At 33.7% G+C, this 14,714-nt stretch overlaps 1 protein-coding gene across 1 annotated transcript in view; it reads right to left on the reverse strand.

Annotated features, from left to right (window-relative positions):
• Positions 1-14,714, reverse strand: part of LOC100924882 (solute carrier organic anion transporter family member 4C1) — an 80,029-nt gene that overhangs the window by 16,827 nt on the left and 48,488 nt on the right. The window contains exons 6-9 of the mRNA XM_031968314.1: positions 10,642-10,757; positions 6,900-7,044; positions 6,283-6,478; positions 2,904-3,057 (exon numbers count right to left, since the gene is read on the reverse strand). Coding sequence (XP_031824174.1) covers positions 2,904-3,057; positions 6,283-6,478; positions 6,900-7,044; positions 10,642-10,757 — 611 coding nt within the window. The remainder of the gene's footprint in view (positions 1-2,903; positions 3,058-6,282; positions 6,479-6,899; positions 7,045-10,641; positions 10,758-14,714) is intronic.

A 14,714-nucleotide genomic window follows, 5' to 3' on the forward strand; every position in this document is an offset into this window, starting at 1 on the left:
TAAGAGAGAATAGATAGAATGAAAGACCAGATGCACACAGAGGACTTGTATTTATCTCTTTGTGGAAGTAAAATTCCATTCCATTAATGCCTACTTTAAATGCAAAAGATTTCATTGTTATTTATGAGTCTCTCAGGCTTTGACTATATGCTCTTGTACTATAATACACATTTTATTCAGTTTTTCTCTAGATTTATATGTTGTTCTGTACTAAGGTTTGGAACTATGAACATCTCTCTTCTAGGACTCTGTAATTAAACATAATGGACCATTAACCATCCTCCTATTCATGATTTCAAATAGTGACAACTCCATGGTACATGTAAAAAGCAGATAAGATAATACATCATACCAAACACCTGGATAGTTATCAGCATATATCTTGAACATTCTTTGCAGGGTAGCATTAAATCTTTTCTATTAGGGTGAATAAGCTATGATCATGATACCATTTTAAACATCAATAGGTACTCCATCACCTATCAAAGGGAAGATAATAACCCAAAAAGTACACAAGATAAATGGGGGAAAAATATATATGCACATGTGCACAAGCATGCAAAAGTCCTCAGTTATTCTCTGGGTATCAACAAAGAGTGTCAGGAGTTATTGACCCAGAGGACCCTATACAAGAGTCAACTTCAAGGATATTATATGTATTTTTTTCTTGCTACTAGTTTTAAAAGAAGCATATTACATTTATTTAAAAATATAAATTACCACTTTACAAAAAACCTTTCCCAATAAGGGGCAGAGGTAGCAGGGCTCAAGTTTGGTGACCTCTCTTCTCCACTCTGTCACATCTTCAAAGACTTTTTATAAATTGTCATTCATTACAAACTTCAATTGGCAAAGGCATAGCAATGACAATCATCTGATGAAATAACTGAAATAACCCACTCAAGATCACCAATTCTAGACAAACACAGTATAACTTTTAAAAGCAATTTCTTTAATTTATTGGATACTCTAGATAGGGATCCTGGAGTCATGCTGCACTTTAAGACACTGAAACTTGAAAACATGAAAATTATCTCGGTCTCCAAATAATAAATTTTCCCCGTAAAATGAGGAACTCAAGTATCTTTTCAATTTTTCTCTGTATCAAAAGAGGCTATTCTTTGAGATATAGCCTTCCTTTTCTTTTCCTTAAAAAAAAAAAATTCCCCTGATAATCTAAGGAGATTTAAGAAAAAAATCCTCTCTGCATTATAACAGGTTATAATTGGGACATGGTAGTACATGTTTCTCCTTGCTACTGAGGATACTGAAGTTAGTGGATCACTTGAGTTGAGCTGTTCCTGCTTTCTGCAGGTCGGAACACCTGCAGAAAACTAAATGGATGTTTGTATTAAGTGTGGCACAAATATGGTAAGCCTACAGGAGCAGGGGACTACCCTAAAGATGGGAAACTGCCCTAATTTGGAAACAAACAGAACTGTTCAAAGCCAATTGCCAATGAGCAATGGAATCAGGCCTGTGAGCAGTCACTGCCTTTTCAAGAGCATTCAGAGATAGGTGGGGCAGGGGCAGCTGCTAGCTATGGGCATTTTCAAGGGGGTGGAACTCTTTGTTTGGGGTTCTTGGTAGAGAGGAGGGCTGAAGGGAAGCTTGAGGCACCATTCCCCACCCCACAATCAGAAATGCTTACCCTAATACTTTTTATTTTTAAAAAAAATTTTTTAAAGAGGGAAGGCAGGGGAAAATTTAGAACACAAGGTTTTGCAAGGATCACTGTTGAAAAATTAACCATGCATGTTTTAAAAATAAAAAAACTAATGAAAAATAATAAAATTTTAAAAATTAAAATTAAAAAAATGAACTGGCAAAGAAGAAAAAATTCCACCATGAAACATATTATGGGAACAGGGAAGACCAGGGTTCATCTCCAAAGGAGGACACTTAATTTAAAAAAAAAAAGAAAGAAAAAAAAAAGGCTTCTATCTCAAAGAGTAATATGAAATGGCTGCCTGCCCAGACAGAATTTATAGAATTTAAAAATCAAATGAGAAACATTAAGGAAAAACTAAAAATAAAATAAAAATAAAAACCATCCAAGACAAAACAAGAAGATTATGAAAAGAAAGTTAACCAACTAGAAAAAAAGGTACAGAGTCTCAAAGATGAAAATAATTCTTTGAAAATTAGAATTGGGCAAGGGGAAGCCAGTGAAGTTATGGAAAATCAAGAAATAACAAAAGAGATTATAAAGAATGAGAAAATAGAACAGAATGTGAAACATAACAAAATTGACAGAAACTGGAGAACAGATCAAGAAGAGAAAATATAAGAATAATTGGACTGTCAGAAAGTTGTAAAAACCTTGACACAATAATGCAGAAAATAATCCAATAGAAAAATTCCACCCATCATCTCCTCAAAGAGATCCTGTGTGGAAAACATACAGGAATATTATTACCAAATTTTGAAACTCCTAAATCAAAATAAAAATTTTACAAGAAACAAGAAAAAAAATGTGAAAAAATTTTAAGTCCCAGTTTTACACCAAAAAAGAAAAAGAAAAGAAACTACTAAATGAGCAAATATAATTAGATAATTAATTTAAAGGCTTAGATCTTTCTTCCTTTTTTTGTACTTGAAATGTTTTTGTTTATTGATGATTGCTACACACAGTAAAATATTATAGCAGACTAAAGAATGGCTCTCTTCCAGAAGCCTCTAAAATGTCCTAGAATTTGATGTAATGACCACAGTATCATATTCACTTTAAACTGGATCATCAGGAAAGGCATTACAGAAGAAACAACAAATGAGTTGGAGCCAAGATGAACAGAATTTAGACAGAAGTGGAGAAGATATTTTATAGTCATGATTTTAAAAAAAACCTAACATACTATATCTAAATATCCCTTATTATACATAAAGTCATAAAAATAAGCTACCTTTGGCCGACTTTCGGGAACTGAATTTTTGCAGCCAGCAATGCAGGGAGAAAAATACTGGATACCATCTCTTCCACAGACAGGATAGTAAAATGAATTCAGGCAGTTGCAATTAGCATTACAAGGGGCTGTCAAGTTTCCCAACATTCCTGTCCTGTAAGAAACAAATTAATATAACCATGAGTCTATTTATAAAAACTAATGAACAGTTAAAAATTAATCTTTCATTCTAGCCATTGCTAGAATCAGGCCTATAGGACTTTGTGCTAAATAATGGACGAACTGGCATGAATCTTATCAAAGGGAGCTCAATATTTATGCTTTTACTCAGCTAGTGATGTTTTGTACATATAATGAAAGGCTTTATATCATATAACTAATCTATTCCTAGACATTAGATGGGTCTATTAATAAAACAACAACACCCATCTATCAAGTACCTTTTATGTGCTATACATTTTTAGGCACACAAGTTATATAAAGACAAATCTTTGTTGTAAAATAACATATTACTGGGAAAAGCAGAGAAAAGCTATCAGTGTTTAATCTGCTTTTCTAATATACCAACTGTATTTTTTTATTGGTTAGGCCATTATTGAAATCAAGAAGCCAATTATTTTGGTATATCTAATTCATTACCCATTCAGAAGTGCTTAGAAAGTTTTTAATAAGAAAAATGATGAGAAAAAAAGTAGGATTAGGAGGGAATTCAAAAATTAAAACTATAACATAACTGTATTCAATTAATATAATTTATCATACAGGCTTTAGAAATACTATTGGCCTTGAAGTCAAAGACCTAAATTCAATAATTTCATCCATTGGCAAATCACTTAACTTCTAAAGACAGGCTGATTGCAACAACTACTTTACCGGTTTAAGAATGAGATAATTTACACAAAATGGTAATAGTCAAGCTAAATAACATAGATTTTTCTAAAAGTTTTAGATATCCATTTGTAGAAGCTTTAGAAAGTAAAATGAAGCATTTCTACAAAATTCAGTAGCTAGGCTCACTCGCCCATGTGAGAAATTCAGAATGATATGAAAAGTTGACTGATGAATGCTGAAGATATCAACCAATTAATATTCATTAAGTGCTTACTATATGCTAGGCACTGTATAAAATGATGTGAATTAAAAAAAAGAAGAAGAAGGCAAAAGCTCTTGCTAGTCAAGGAGTTTACAATCAAATGGAGCAGCTTAGATTTAAAGCTGGAGGAGACTTAAGACATCACCAACAGATAAGCCAGCAAATAGCTCACTTCTATCTATCTATGAATTATTATGATACTAACACATTTGTCTACTGCACAAAAAAAGATCACACTAAAAAGTGAACGTATATTAGGATATATACTAACAACTAGAATTTTCTCAAACTCGTAAAAAACTTTTTATTTACTAAGTATCTACAACACACCTAGCACACAATATACTTCCAAATGAATGTCAAAATAAGAAATGGTCTCTACCTTAAACAAATTTACAATCTAGCTTATTCGTGAATCATACACTACAAAAAGAACCCGATTTCTATTACTCAAATGGATCTGTGAGAAAGAATCTGAATAGGATTCTGAATTAATCTTTTTTAATGAACTAATCAGAAAATGTAGAAAAAAGATACACAAGATGATTAGTCAGTGATGGGTTGAGATATGCTTTGTTGGCAAAGATGCCACCTAAATTTATGAGATCACAAATCCATTTGGGTTTTGGTAGTTGGCCTTAATAAAAACTGTCACTGGTCCAAGTCTTTGTTCACTAAGCCAATTAGGTCTGAGGAGTGAATTCAGTATCCTTTAATAAAAACTAGCCACAAAAGGTATTTGGAAAAACAAAAATGAGATCATAATTTATTTGGGAAAGGACTCCCTCTTTAACAAGAATTGCAGATAACACTGGAAAGTAGTTTGGCAAAAAGTACATTAAGACCAAATCTTAGATCACCTATCACATAAGCCAAAAATGAATGAGAAGAGAATGTGAATATCATGTCATTTTTAAAAATTAGTAAAAAATGAGGTACCTTTTAAAGATAGTTTTTTAAAGCTACAGTTTTTAATAAAACAATAATGGATATAAAAATGACAAAATAAACAATCTCAGTGCAAGCTAGCCACTCTAAGAAGTGGAGAAGGGAATACATTCTAAGCATGCAGTTAGAAAATAGAATGCTATCTACAGGGTCTATAAAGTGACAAAATCTGGTTGGACTAGAGAATGCAGGAAGATTAATGCATGATAAACCTGGAAAGACAAACTTGTGTCAAGTAGTGACTTTGGAAGCCAAAAATGAGGTCACATTTCATCACACAGGCAATTTGGAGTCACTCTGTATGACTGATAGGGGCTGATATAATTAGATCTAACTGATATAGTTAGTCCTAGAATCTTAGTTTGGAAGGGAAATCAATTAAGAAGTTATTCTAATAATGTAAAGGAACCTAAAGTAGAGTGATGGACATAGGGATGGAGAGAAGGAAAAGGTTTTGAGAGATGCTAGATAGGTAGAATTGGAGAGGCTAGGCAATTGTTAAATAATAGAGGGAAGGAGTGGTCAAAGAGAAGGAATATTAGAAAATGATTATTGAATTTATTCTGTCACAAAATATGTTGGGAAAGGAGTGGTATTAAGCCTTTTTTAAAAACTAAAAACCAAGTAGATTATTCTCATAGAATATTCAACTCCCCTTTGAAAATGAACTGGTAAGAGGTAATCAACGATCAGTATATATATATATAATAAATAGGACTTGCTTCATCTCAGTTTTTCTCTTTGCCAGTATTCAGCATACCCAGTGGAGAATTATTTATTTATTTGTTTCTTTGTCTAGATTTCCTGCTGTGATGATTTCTCCAGTCTTCTCCAGTTAGAGGACTAGGGAAAATCCGTACTTCAATGGCTTATGCAGATCATAGAGTTGACTTTGGTCTGTAGATTCTCAAAAGCTATGTAATGTAAATGTAATCATCAGCTTGCCTAAATCTAATTCAGCTGCAAAGATTAATCTGCGTGAAAGAAATTCTAACCTAACTAAAACAAAGGAGAGTTAACTATCAAAGAGTTAACTATCAAGACCTTATACTTAAAGGAAATGTGATTTCCTTTGTCAAGAGAGAATCACCATGCTGAAATTACAAATTCTTGAAGTGTCAAATAAGAAAATACCTCCAACTTTCTAAAGGATACATTGGGAGAATAATTCTTTGTAAAGGATTTCTCCTCTTTTGAGGAGAAAATATTTCACCAATTTAAAATTATGAATTCCCTGACCATTTTGCTTTGTCATTTAATATATAAAGTATATTTTATATAAATACATGTAATTTGAGGTTTGGGCAGTGAACCAAAAAAAAATTAAATGATACTTACCCATTATATGCTTCAGAGACACCAGCAAATGGCTCATTTCCACATTTAGCAAAAATAAATATGAAACTCAATATAAGGGCCATTACTGCCATCAACAGTGAAAACTTCATGATATTTTTGCAAGCCATTTTGAATTTAGACACAATGATGCCACCCAAAATTTGCCCCACTGCTGCCCCTGGAATTAAAACAACTCCTGCAGATAAATATGATATCAATAGTTAGAAAAGAAAACATTAATATACCAAATAATTAATGCTAATAATTGGGAAATATCAAAACAACTGAAAATATGTCCTAATATGCTTTCAAAGAATAGGAATTCACTTATGCATAGGCTGTATAATAGTTTATGTTGTTTTTGTTGCTACATAATTATTGTGTAATGTCCATATGTATTGTGGGCCTAAATAATATAGCGTCTAATGATCAGACACTTTTATTTATGGTAGGCTCTTTTTGTCCTAGAAAAGCTATGTCCATGACTTTAATCTATATAACCTATAATGTGTCAAGACTCATATACCTAAAAGTTATACCACATATATAACAAAAAGAAAAATGAACTAACTGATGTTATTTAGAAAAGTAAATAAAGAATAAAGAAGAAACAGTACCTCCCAGTGTAGCTGCAAAGCTGGATGATAATCCAAATTGATTTTCTATAAATTTAGGCAAAAATGTAGCAAAGCCAGTAGTAATTAAAGCTTCTGTACTAGTAGATAGAGCTAAACACAGAAATACAGGATTTTTCAGCAAAATCTAAAGAAAAAAAGTAAAAGTTAGAATGTAATAAAAGAAAGCATTGCAATAAACAGAAAACTTTAAAAAGTAGCACTGTGAAATGGCAGTTCTAAACAAGCATATGCTAACAAATTCATGAAAACTAAGATTAATCCTCTTGCTTTAAACACAAATATATACAAACAAATAACCAATTTTTGTGCACTCATACAAATGATCTAGACTGAATTTCTTGAAGTCTCATCAGGTCACAGAGCTTAGAATGAAGTATCTAAGGCCACATGTCAATTCAGGTTTTCCCAAGTCTTCCTGACTATAGGCCCAGGGCTCTATCCACCACACCATGTAGCTGCCCCTACATGGAGCCCTTAAATTGCAATTCCATCCCATCAACTATAGGAGATTGCCCCATTCTCTTTTTTTTCTTTGAAAAAAAATTTTTTTTAACTCACTTAATTCTACTTCCCTCCACAAATGATCTTCCCATATCTCTCCTCCCTTTTCTGGAGAAAGCCTCCTCTTCTCCCACTTGCTTCTAAACATTCTACAATCTGGCTTCCGACTTCAGTATTCAGTTGAAACTATTCTTTCCAAAGTTACCAATGATCTCTTATTTGCCAAATCTCCTTTTCTCATCCTTCTTGACCTCTGTGCCCCATTTGTCCTTGTTGATCACTTTTTGCTCCAGGACACCCTTTTTTATCTCTAAGTTTTCATGACCCTGCTGCTCTCTTGGTTTTCCTCCAATGGATTCGAGCCCTCCAGATAATACAACGGATAACACTGAGCCTAGAGACAGGAAGATGAGCTCAAGTCTGGCTTCAGACACTTCCTAGCTGTGTGACCCTGAGCAAATCAATAAACCTCTATTTGCCTCAGTTTTTCAATTGAAAACAATAAAATTGAAGTAATAACAGCACCTCGCTCACAGGGTGAACATGAAGATAAAATGAAACATTTGTGAAAGTGCTGGGTTCAGTGCCTGGCACAGATCAGGTCCTATATAAAGGCCTGGTCTATTCCTGTGTCTTTACTGAACACTCCTCCAGTTCCGTCCCACGAGTTTCTGCAACTCTTGGCCATCTCCCCTTGTCCCTCTATACTGTCTTACTTAGAGACTCCCTCATTTCCAATGGGTTAAATTATCATGTCTCTGCAAATGATTCTCAGACCTATTTATTCGGTCCCTACGTCTTTCCTGCCATCACCCTCCTATTTAACATCTCAAATTAGCAGAGCCATAGATATCTGAAACTATGCATATACCATGCTCATTACTACCAAGCCTCTCCTTATAGCTTCCCTATTCCTGCCAAGCATCTCACCATCTTCCCAGTCACCTGGATGCACAACCAGACTCAACTTTAGTTCATATTTCAGTAGTTCTGTATTATCAAGCAGCAAATAGAAAATCTTCTTTAAATCTTTCCCAACCTGGACCCTTCCTACTTTTTCTTACATTTTCCTCTATTCCCAAATTCTGTGATGCAGAAACAATGAAGTTTTTGCTCTCTCTCATTTCATCTATCAGACTGATATACTTAAACCAGTTGCCAATCATAATTGGAATATTCTCTCTCCTCATTTCTGCCACAACTTCTTTTAAGACTCAACTCAATAGATGTCCATCAGTTAGAGAATGGCTGAATAAGTTATGGTACATGGATGTAATAGTATTTTTTTTCCTCATTTTTTCCCTTTTCATCTGATTTTTCTTGCAAAGAATGACAAATGTGGAAATATATTTAGAAGAATTGTACATGTTTAATCTGTCTTGGATTACTCACTATCTAGGGTTGAGGGTAAGGAGGGAAGAAGAAAAATTTGAAAGATTTTGCAAGGGCAAATGCTGAAAACTATTTTTGCATGTATTTTGAAAAATAAAAGGCTATAATTTTAGAAAAAAAAAAAGAAAGAAATGATGAGCAAGCTGATTTCAGAAAAGCCTGGAAAGACTTGACACAAACTGATGACGCTAAGTAAAATGAGCAGAAGAGAACACTGTACACAGTAACAAGATGATTATGTGAGCATCAATTGTAGTGGACTTGGCTATTTCTCAACAATGGAGTGATTCAAGGCAATTCCAATAAACTTGTGATGGAAAGTACCACCCACAACCAGAGAAAGAATTATGGAGATGAATATGAATTGAAGCATAGTATTTTCACCTTTTTGTTGTTGCTCTTCCTTCTTCACTTGGCCGTTTTATTCTTTCTTGTATTTTTTTATTTTTTGATCTGATTTTTTTGTGCAACATGAAAATATGTAAATGTGTTTAAAAGAATTGCACATGTTTAACTTGTATCTAATTGTTTGCTGTCTTGGGAAGGGAAGAGGGGAAAGGAAAGGTACAAAAAATTGAACAACCAAGTTTTGCAAAGGTGAATGTTGAAAACTATCTTTGTAAGTATTTGAAAAAATAAAATACTATTAAGAACAAAACAAAATAAAAAAGGCAGTTTAAATGCCACCTTGGGAAAAAATACTTTCTTGGTACCTTCTTTTCCCTCAAACATTAGTGCTTCTTCTGAAAGTACTTTCCATTTACATGGCATATACCTTGCATGTATATAGTCCTGTCATGTTTTCTCCTCTCCACTAGAATACTATATCTTTAAGAGCAAAGAACCTTTCTAGCAGTTAGCATTGTGTCTGGCACATAATCAGTATTTAATAAATAAGCTTGTTGACTAGTTCCTCCAATACATTTCATTCAAACATTTGCAAAAATAACCTTTTTAAGGTACAAGTATGACCACGTCATTACTCTATTGCAAAACCTACATTGTTTTCTTTATATTTCCATACCTGGATGGATATATGTTCTCACTAATGTGGTTACTTCCTCCATTCATACAATAGGATTCTGTCCATATTTTTACATATATTTTCCATTACAAATGCTCTGGAGATCTTTCTCTAGTTCATCAATTCATAAATTTCAGTGCAAAATTCTCCATGTCCATCTGTTATAACTTAATTCATCCTATGTAAGGTTTTTTGTTTTGGTTTTGGTTTTTTTTTTTTTGATACTGCCATCCCTGGTAAAAATGCTGCAGCTTATTTAATTTTTTTTTTAATTTTACTTCCTTATCTCATTTGCAATTTTGATTTTTCAAAAACCATGACATAGGAATAACAATTCCCTTCTATATAGTTTAGAAAGCACTTTCCTCTGAGCAGCTTTGTTAAGGTGAGACAAGTAATTTTTTTCTGATTGTTTCTGCTCTACTAGTAGAATCAACTTGGGGAATTTCCAGTATTGAAGCTTCTAATGATATACATAAATATATATAGATATATATATGATAGCAGACAAGCTGCCAATCTACAGAGATACATAGACACATCAGTTATAAACTCATGCATATAACCTATGTGTATGCATATACACACACATAGTGAGTATGCATATAAGTTTATGTGAGAGAGAAAGAGACAGAGAGACAGAGAGAGGCAGAAAGAGAGACAGACAGAGAGAGAGAGAAAGAGACAGAGACAGACAGAGGCAGAGACAGAGATAACCAACTACTCCAAATGGACACTGAATTGGGCCAGAACAGTTTGCAAAGTTCTTTTAGAGAAGATAAGTTATGTAAATTTTCAGTTTACCTTAAGAGCAGTTGGAAAATCCTTAATGCTTTTCCCAAAATTCTTGTCTGTAGTTTGTGTGGCATTTTCATTATGATGGGCTTGAGAAATTTTTCCAGCCTGTGTTTCTGCTGTGCCTGCATAATCAGAAATGTATTTTTGTACCATATATATGAATGGCATATAGCTTTATTCTTTTTGCACATCATTTAGTTTAAAATAATATACCTTATAACAAATGATTAATTTTCTATTAAGTGATCAGATAATTTGGAATAATCCACAGTTCCAACAAAATAAGTGGTATGTATCATCTAGGTATTTTGTCGCTCATTCACATCTGACTCTTCATGACCCCATTTGGAATTTTCTTGGCAAAGATGATAAAGTGGTTTGCCATTACTTTCTCCAACTCATTTTACAGATAAAGAAACTGAGGCAAACATGATTTGCCCAGGGACACACAGCTAGTAGGTATCTGAGGCCACATTTGAACTCAGCAAGATGAATTTTCCTGACTCCAGGGCAGATACTTTATCCACTAAACTACCTAACTGCCCCATATACCATCTAAACAATACTGGAGGTCATGCTTTGCTTTGTGTATACCTATACTTTAGACCTACTAGGAGATGGCCTTTAAAATTGCCATCCATGACACTTTGTTCAGATGCTCATGTAGTCTGAAAGTGTCATAGATCTAAAGCTGAAAATCATCCAGCCCAATCCCATTAGTTTAGAGACAAGGAAACTGTCCCCAAAAGTTTAAATGACTTGCCCAAGATAACACAAATGTGAAATTAGAGCATCATATGGAACCCTCATCATCCCATATGTACTCAGTCTTAAATACTCTTTTATTCTTTTTTATTCTTTTTTATTCTTTTTCCAAATATCTTTTCCTCTCTTTTTAAATGTATCTACAGAAGAATATACAATTTCAACAGTTTTTACCTTTCCTTTTTGAATTCCAATACTGGATTTGGAAAATTTTAATAAATTAATAAAAAAATTAATTAAATTAATAAATTAATAAAGTTTTCATTAAAAATAAAGTTTTCTCTTCTTATTCCAAGTTGTCTTTAGAGTTTAGAGAATACTGTATTTTATCAGGCATTGAGTTAACTTTCTTCTTAGAATATCTGTTTTAAAAAGTTTTTTTTTACTGTCATTGAGGTCATCTTTTCTTATTTTAATATTTTTATTATTTTCTGATTTTAGCCTCCTCCATGTTGATTTTTATTCTGAGGCTTTTACTCTTAATTTTTTAAAAGTTTTCACCTTTAAAAAAAAAGTCTTCTCTCACTTTCTGGTCCCACCTTTTTTCCAGGTGGATATTCCTGCAAGACTATGTTTTAAAGCTGCTGTGGCCTTGTATTAGAGAACATACAGTTAACAGGCCTAGGTCCCTGTCCTAACGATCCTCAGCAAGGTCAGCCCTGACCTCAACTGGATTCCAGTCTACCTTTCTTCAGCAAAGACATAGCTGCCTATGTTGGTTTACAAACCCAATTTCTCCTTCTGCTTTTCTCATCTTGAACAGACTGAAACAGAACTTGGCCCTCAAAAAAGACTAAGAGAAGAATTTCTGAAGTCTTAGCAGTCCCTAACCTTTACTGAGCCCTATTTGAAAGGTAATATATTTTAATCCTTTTCTACATTACTTATACTTTATGCGGCTAGGAAAAGTTGGTGTTAAAGTTTGTTAAGGGATGGAGATTCTGCCAAAATCTTCACAGCAGCAAGAGACCTCAACATCTCCCCCTCTTCCACTTCACACCTACCTGTGAGTTTTCTAGTTCCTCTGCCTCTGGCAAATGGAGACTGGATAAAGAGTACTAAGTGAGCACTTTAAAAAGTAAGAGTTTTTGGAAGTGTAGAAAGAAGCCAAAAGGAAAAGTACAGACAGCAACCCAACTGAACTCCCTCAACATGTCCCTCCAAGTAAATATCTCAATTCAAAGCAATCCTAGTAGACTTTGGGAAATGTCATCTGTATCCAGAAAAAGAACTAAGGAGACGAACGTAAAACAACACATGCTATGTTTACTTCTTTTTTAAAAATTGTCTCCCATTTTTTTTTCCTTTCTCTGATTTTTCTCTCCCAACATAAATCATAAAGCAATGTGTTAAAAAAAAAAAAAGAAAGAAAGAAAATTAAATTTTCAAGTTAAATTTTAGAATGACAGAACAAGTTGTGGCATATTGTTAGGATGGAGTACTATTGTGCTGTAAGAAATGATGAGAGGGATGGTTTCAGGAAAACAAAAACAAAAACATGGCAAGACCTATATGAACTGATGCAAAGTTTAAACCTTGAGATCAATATGCACAGTAATAGCAAAACTGTTTGATGACCAATTGGGTATTTTTGTTCATTTCTTTTTTTTTTTAATTATTATAACTTTTTATTGACAGAACATATGCCAGGATATTTTTTACAACATTATCCCTTGCACTCACTTCTGTTTCAACTTTTCCCTTCCCTCCCTCCACCCCCTTCCCTAGATGGCAGGCAGTCCTACACATGTTAAATATGTCATAGTATATCCTAGATACAATATATGTGTGCAGAACAGAATAGTTCTCTTATTGCACAGGAAGAATTGGATTCTTCTGGGAAGAAAAACAAAAATGCAAGTAGTCCACATTCATTTACCAGTGTTCCTTCTCTGATCAATTATGGACAGAATTGGCTACACCCAGAGATCTTCTCTTTGTCGAAGATATCCACTTGCATCAGAATACATCCTCACATAGTATTGTTGTTAAAATGTATAATGATCTCCTGGTTCTGCTCATTTCACTTAGCATCAGTTCATGTAAGTCTTTCCAAGCCTCTCTATATTTATCCTGCTGGTCATTTCTTACCAAACAATAATATTCCATAATATTCATATACCACAATTTATTCAGCCATTCTCCAATTAATGGGCATCCACCCAGTTTCTCGTTTCTGTCCACTACAAAGAGGGCTGCCACAAACATTCTTGCACATACAGGTCCCTTTCCCTTCTTTAGTATCTCTTTGGGATATAAGACCAGTAGAAACACTGCTGGATCAAAGGGTATGCACAGTTTGATAACTTTTTGGGTATAATTCTACTATGATGACCAGTTGTGAAAGATTTGATTACTCTGATCAATACAATGATCCAAGACAATTTCAAAGGACTCATGATGAAAAAATGCTATCCATATCCAGAGAGAAAACTCTGTGAAACTGAAGTGAAAACTGAAATATAACTTTCTGACTTTCTTATTGTTGAGTTTGCTTTTTTTTTTTAATTTTGTTTTGTTTTGATTGTTAGCTGGGGGTACAGTAGTAATATGGCTAATATAATTTATATCATTTTTCTTGCCTTCTCAATAGGAGGGGGGTGGGATGAAGGGAGAATTAGGAAACTCAAAATTTTAAAAGATATGGTTAAAAAATAAACACATAGAACGAATCCAACCATTTTGGAGAGTAGTTTGGAACTATGCTCAAAAAGTTATCAAACTGTGCATACCCTTTGATCCAGCAGTGTTACTACTGGGATTATATCCCAAAGAGATTATAAATAAGGGAAAAGGGACCTGTATGTGCACGAATGTTTGTGGCAGCCCTTTTTGTAGTGGCTAAAAACTGGAAACTGAATGGATGTCCATCAGTTGGAGAATGGCTGAATAAATTGTGGTATATGAATATTATGGAATATTACTGTTCTGTAAGAAATGATTTCAGGATGATTTCAGAAAGGCCTGGAGAGACTTACACGAACTGATGCCGAGTGAAATGAGCAGGACCAGGAGATCATTATATACTTCAACAACAATACTATATGATGACCAGTTCTGATGGACCAGGCCATCCTCAGCAACGAGATCAACCAAATCATTTCCAATGGAGCACCAATGAACTGAACCAGCTATGCCCAGAACTCTAGGAGATGACTAAAAACCATTAAATTGAATTCCCAATCCCTATATTTATGCACACCTGCATTTTTGATTTCCTTCACAAGCTAATTGTACAATATTTCAGAGTCTGATTCTTTTTGTACAGCAAAATAACGTTTTGGTCATGTATACTTATTGTGTATCTAATTTAT

The sequence above is a fragment of the Sarcophilus harrisii genome, chromosome 1 (genome assembly GCF_902635505.1).
Source record: "Sarcophilus harrisii chromosome 1, mSarHar1.11, whole genome shotgun sequence".
Classification (NCBI taxonomy): Eukaryota; Metazoa; Chordata; class Mammalia; order Dasyuromorphia; family Dasyuridae; genus Sarcophilus; species Sarcophilus harrisii.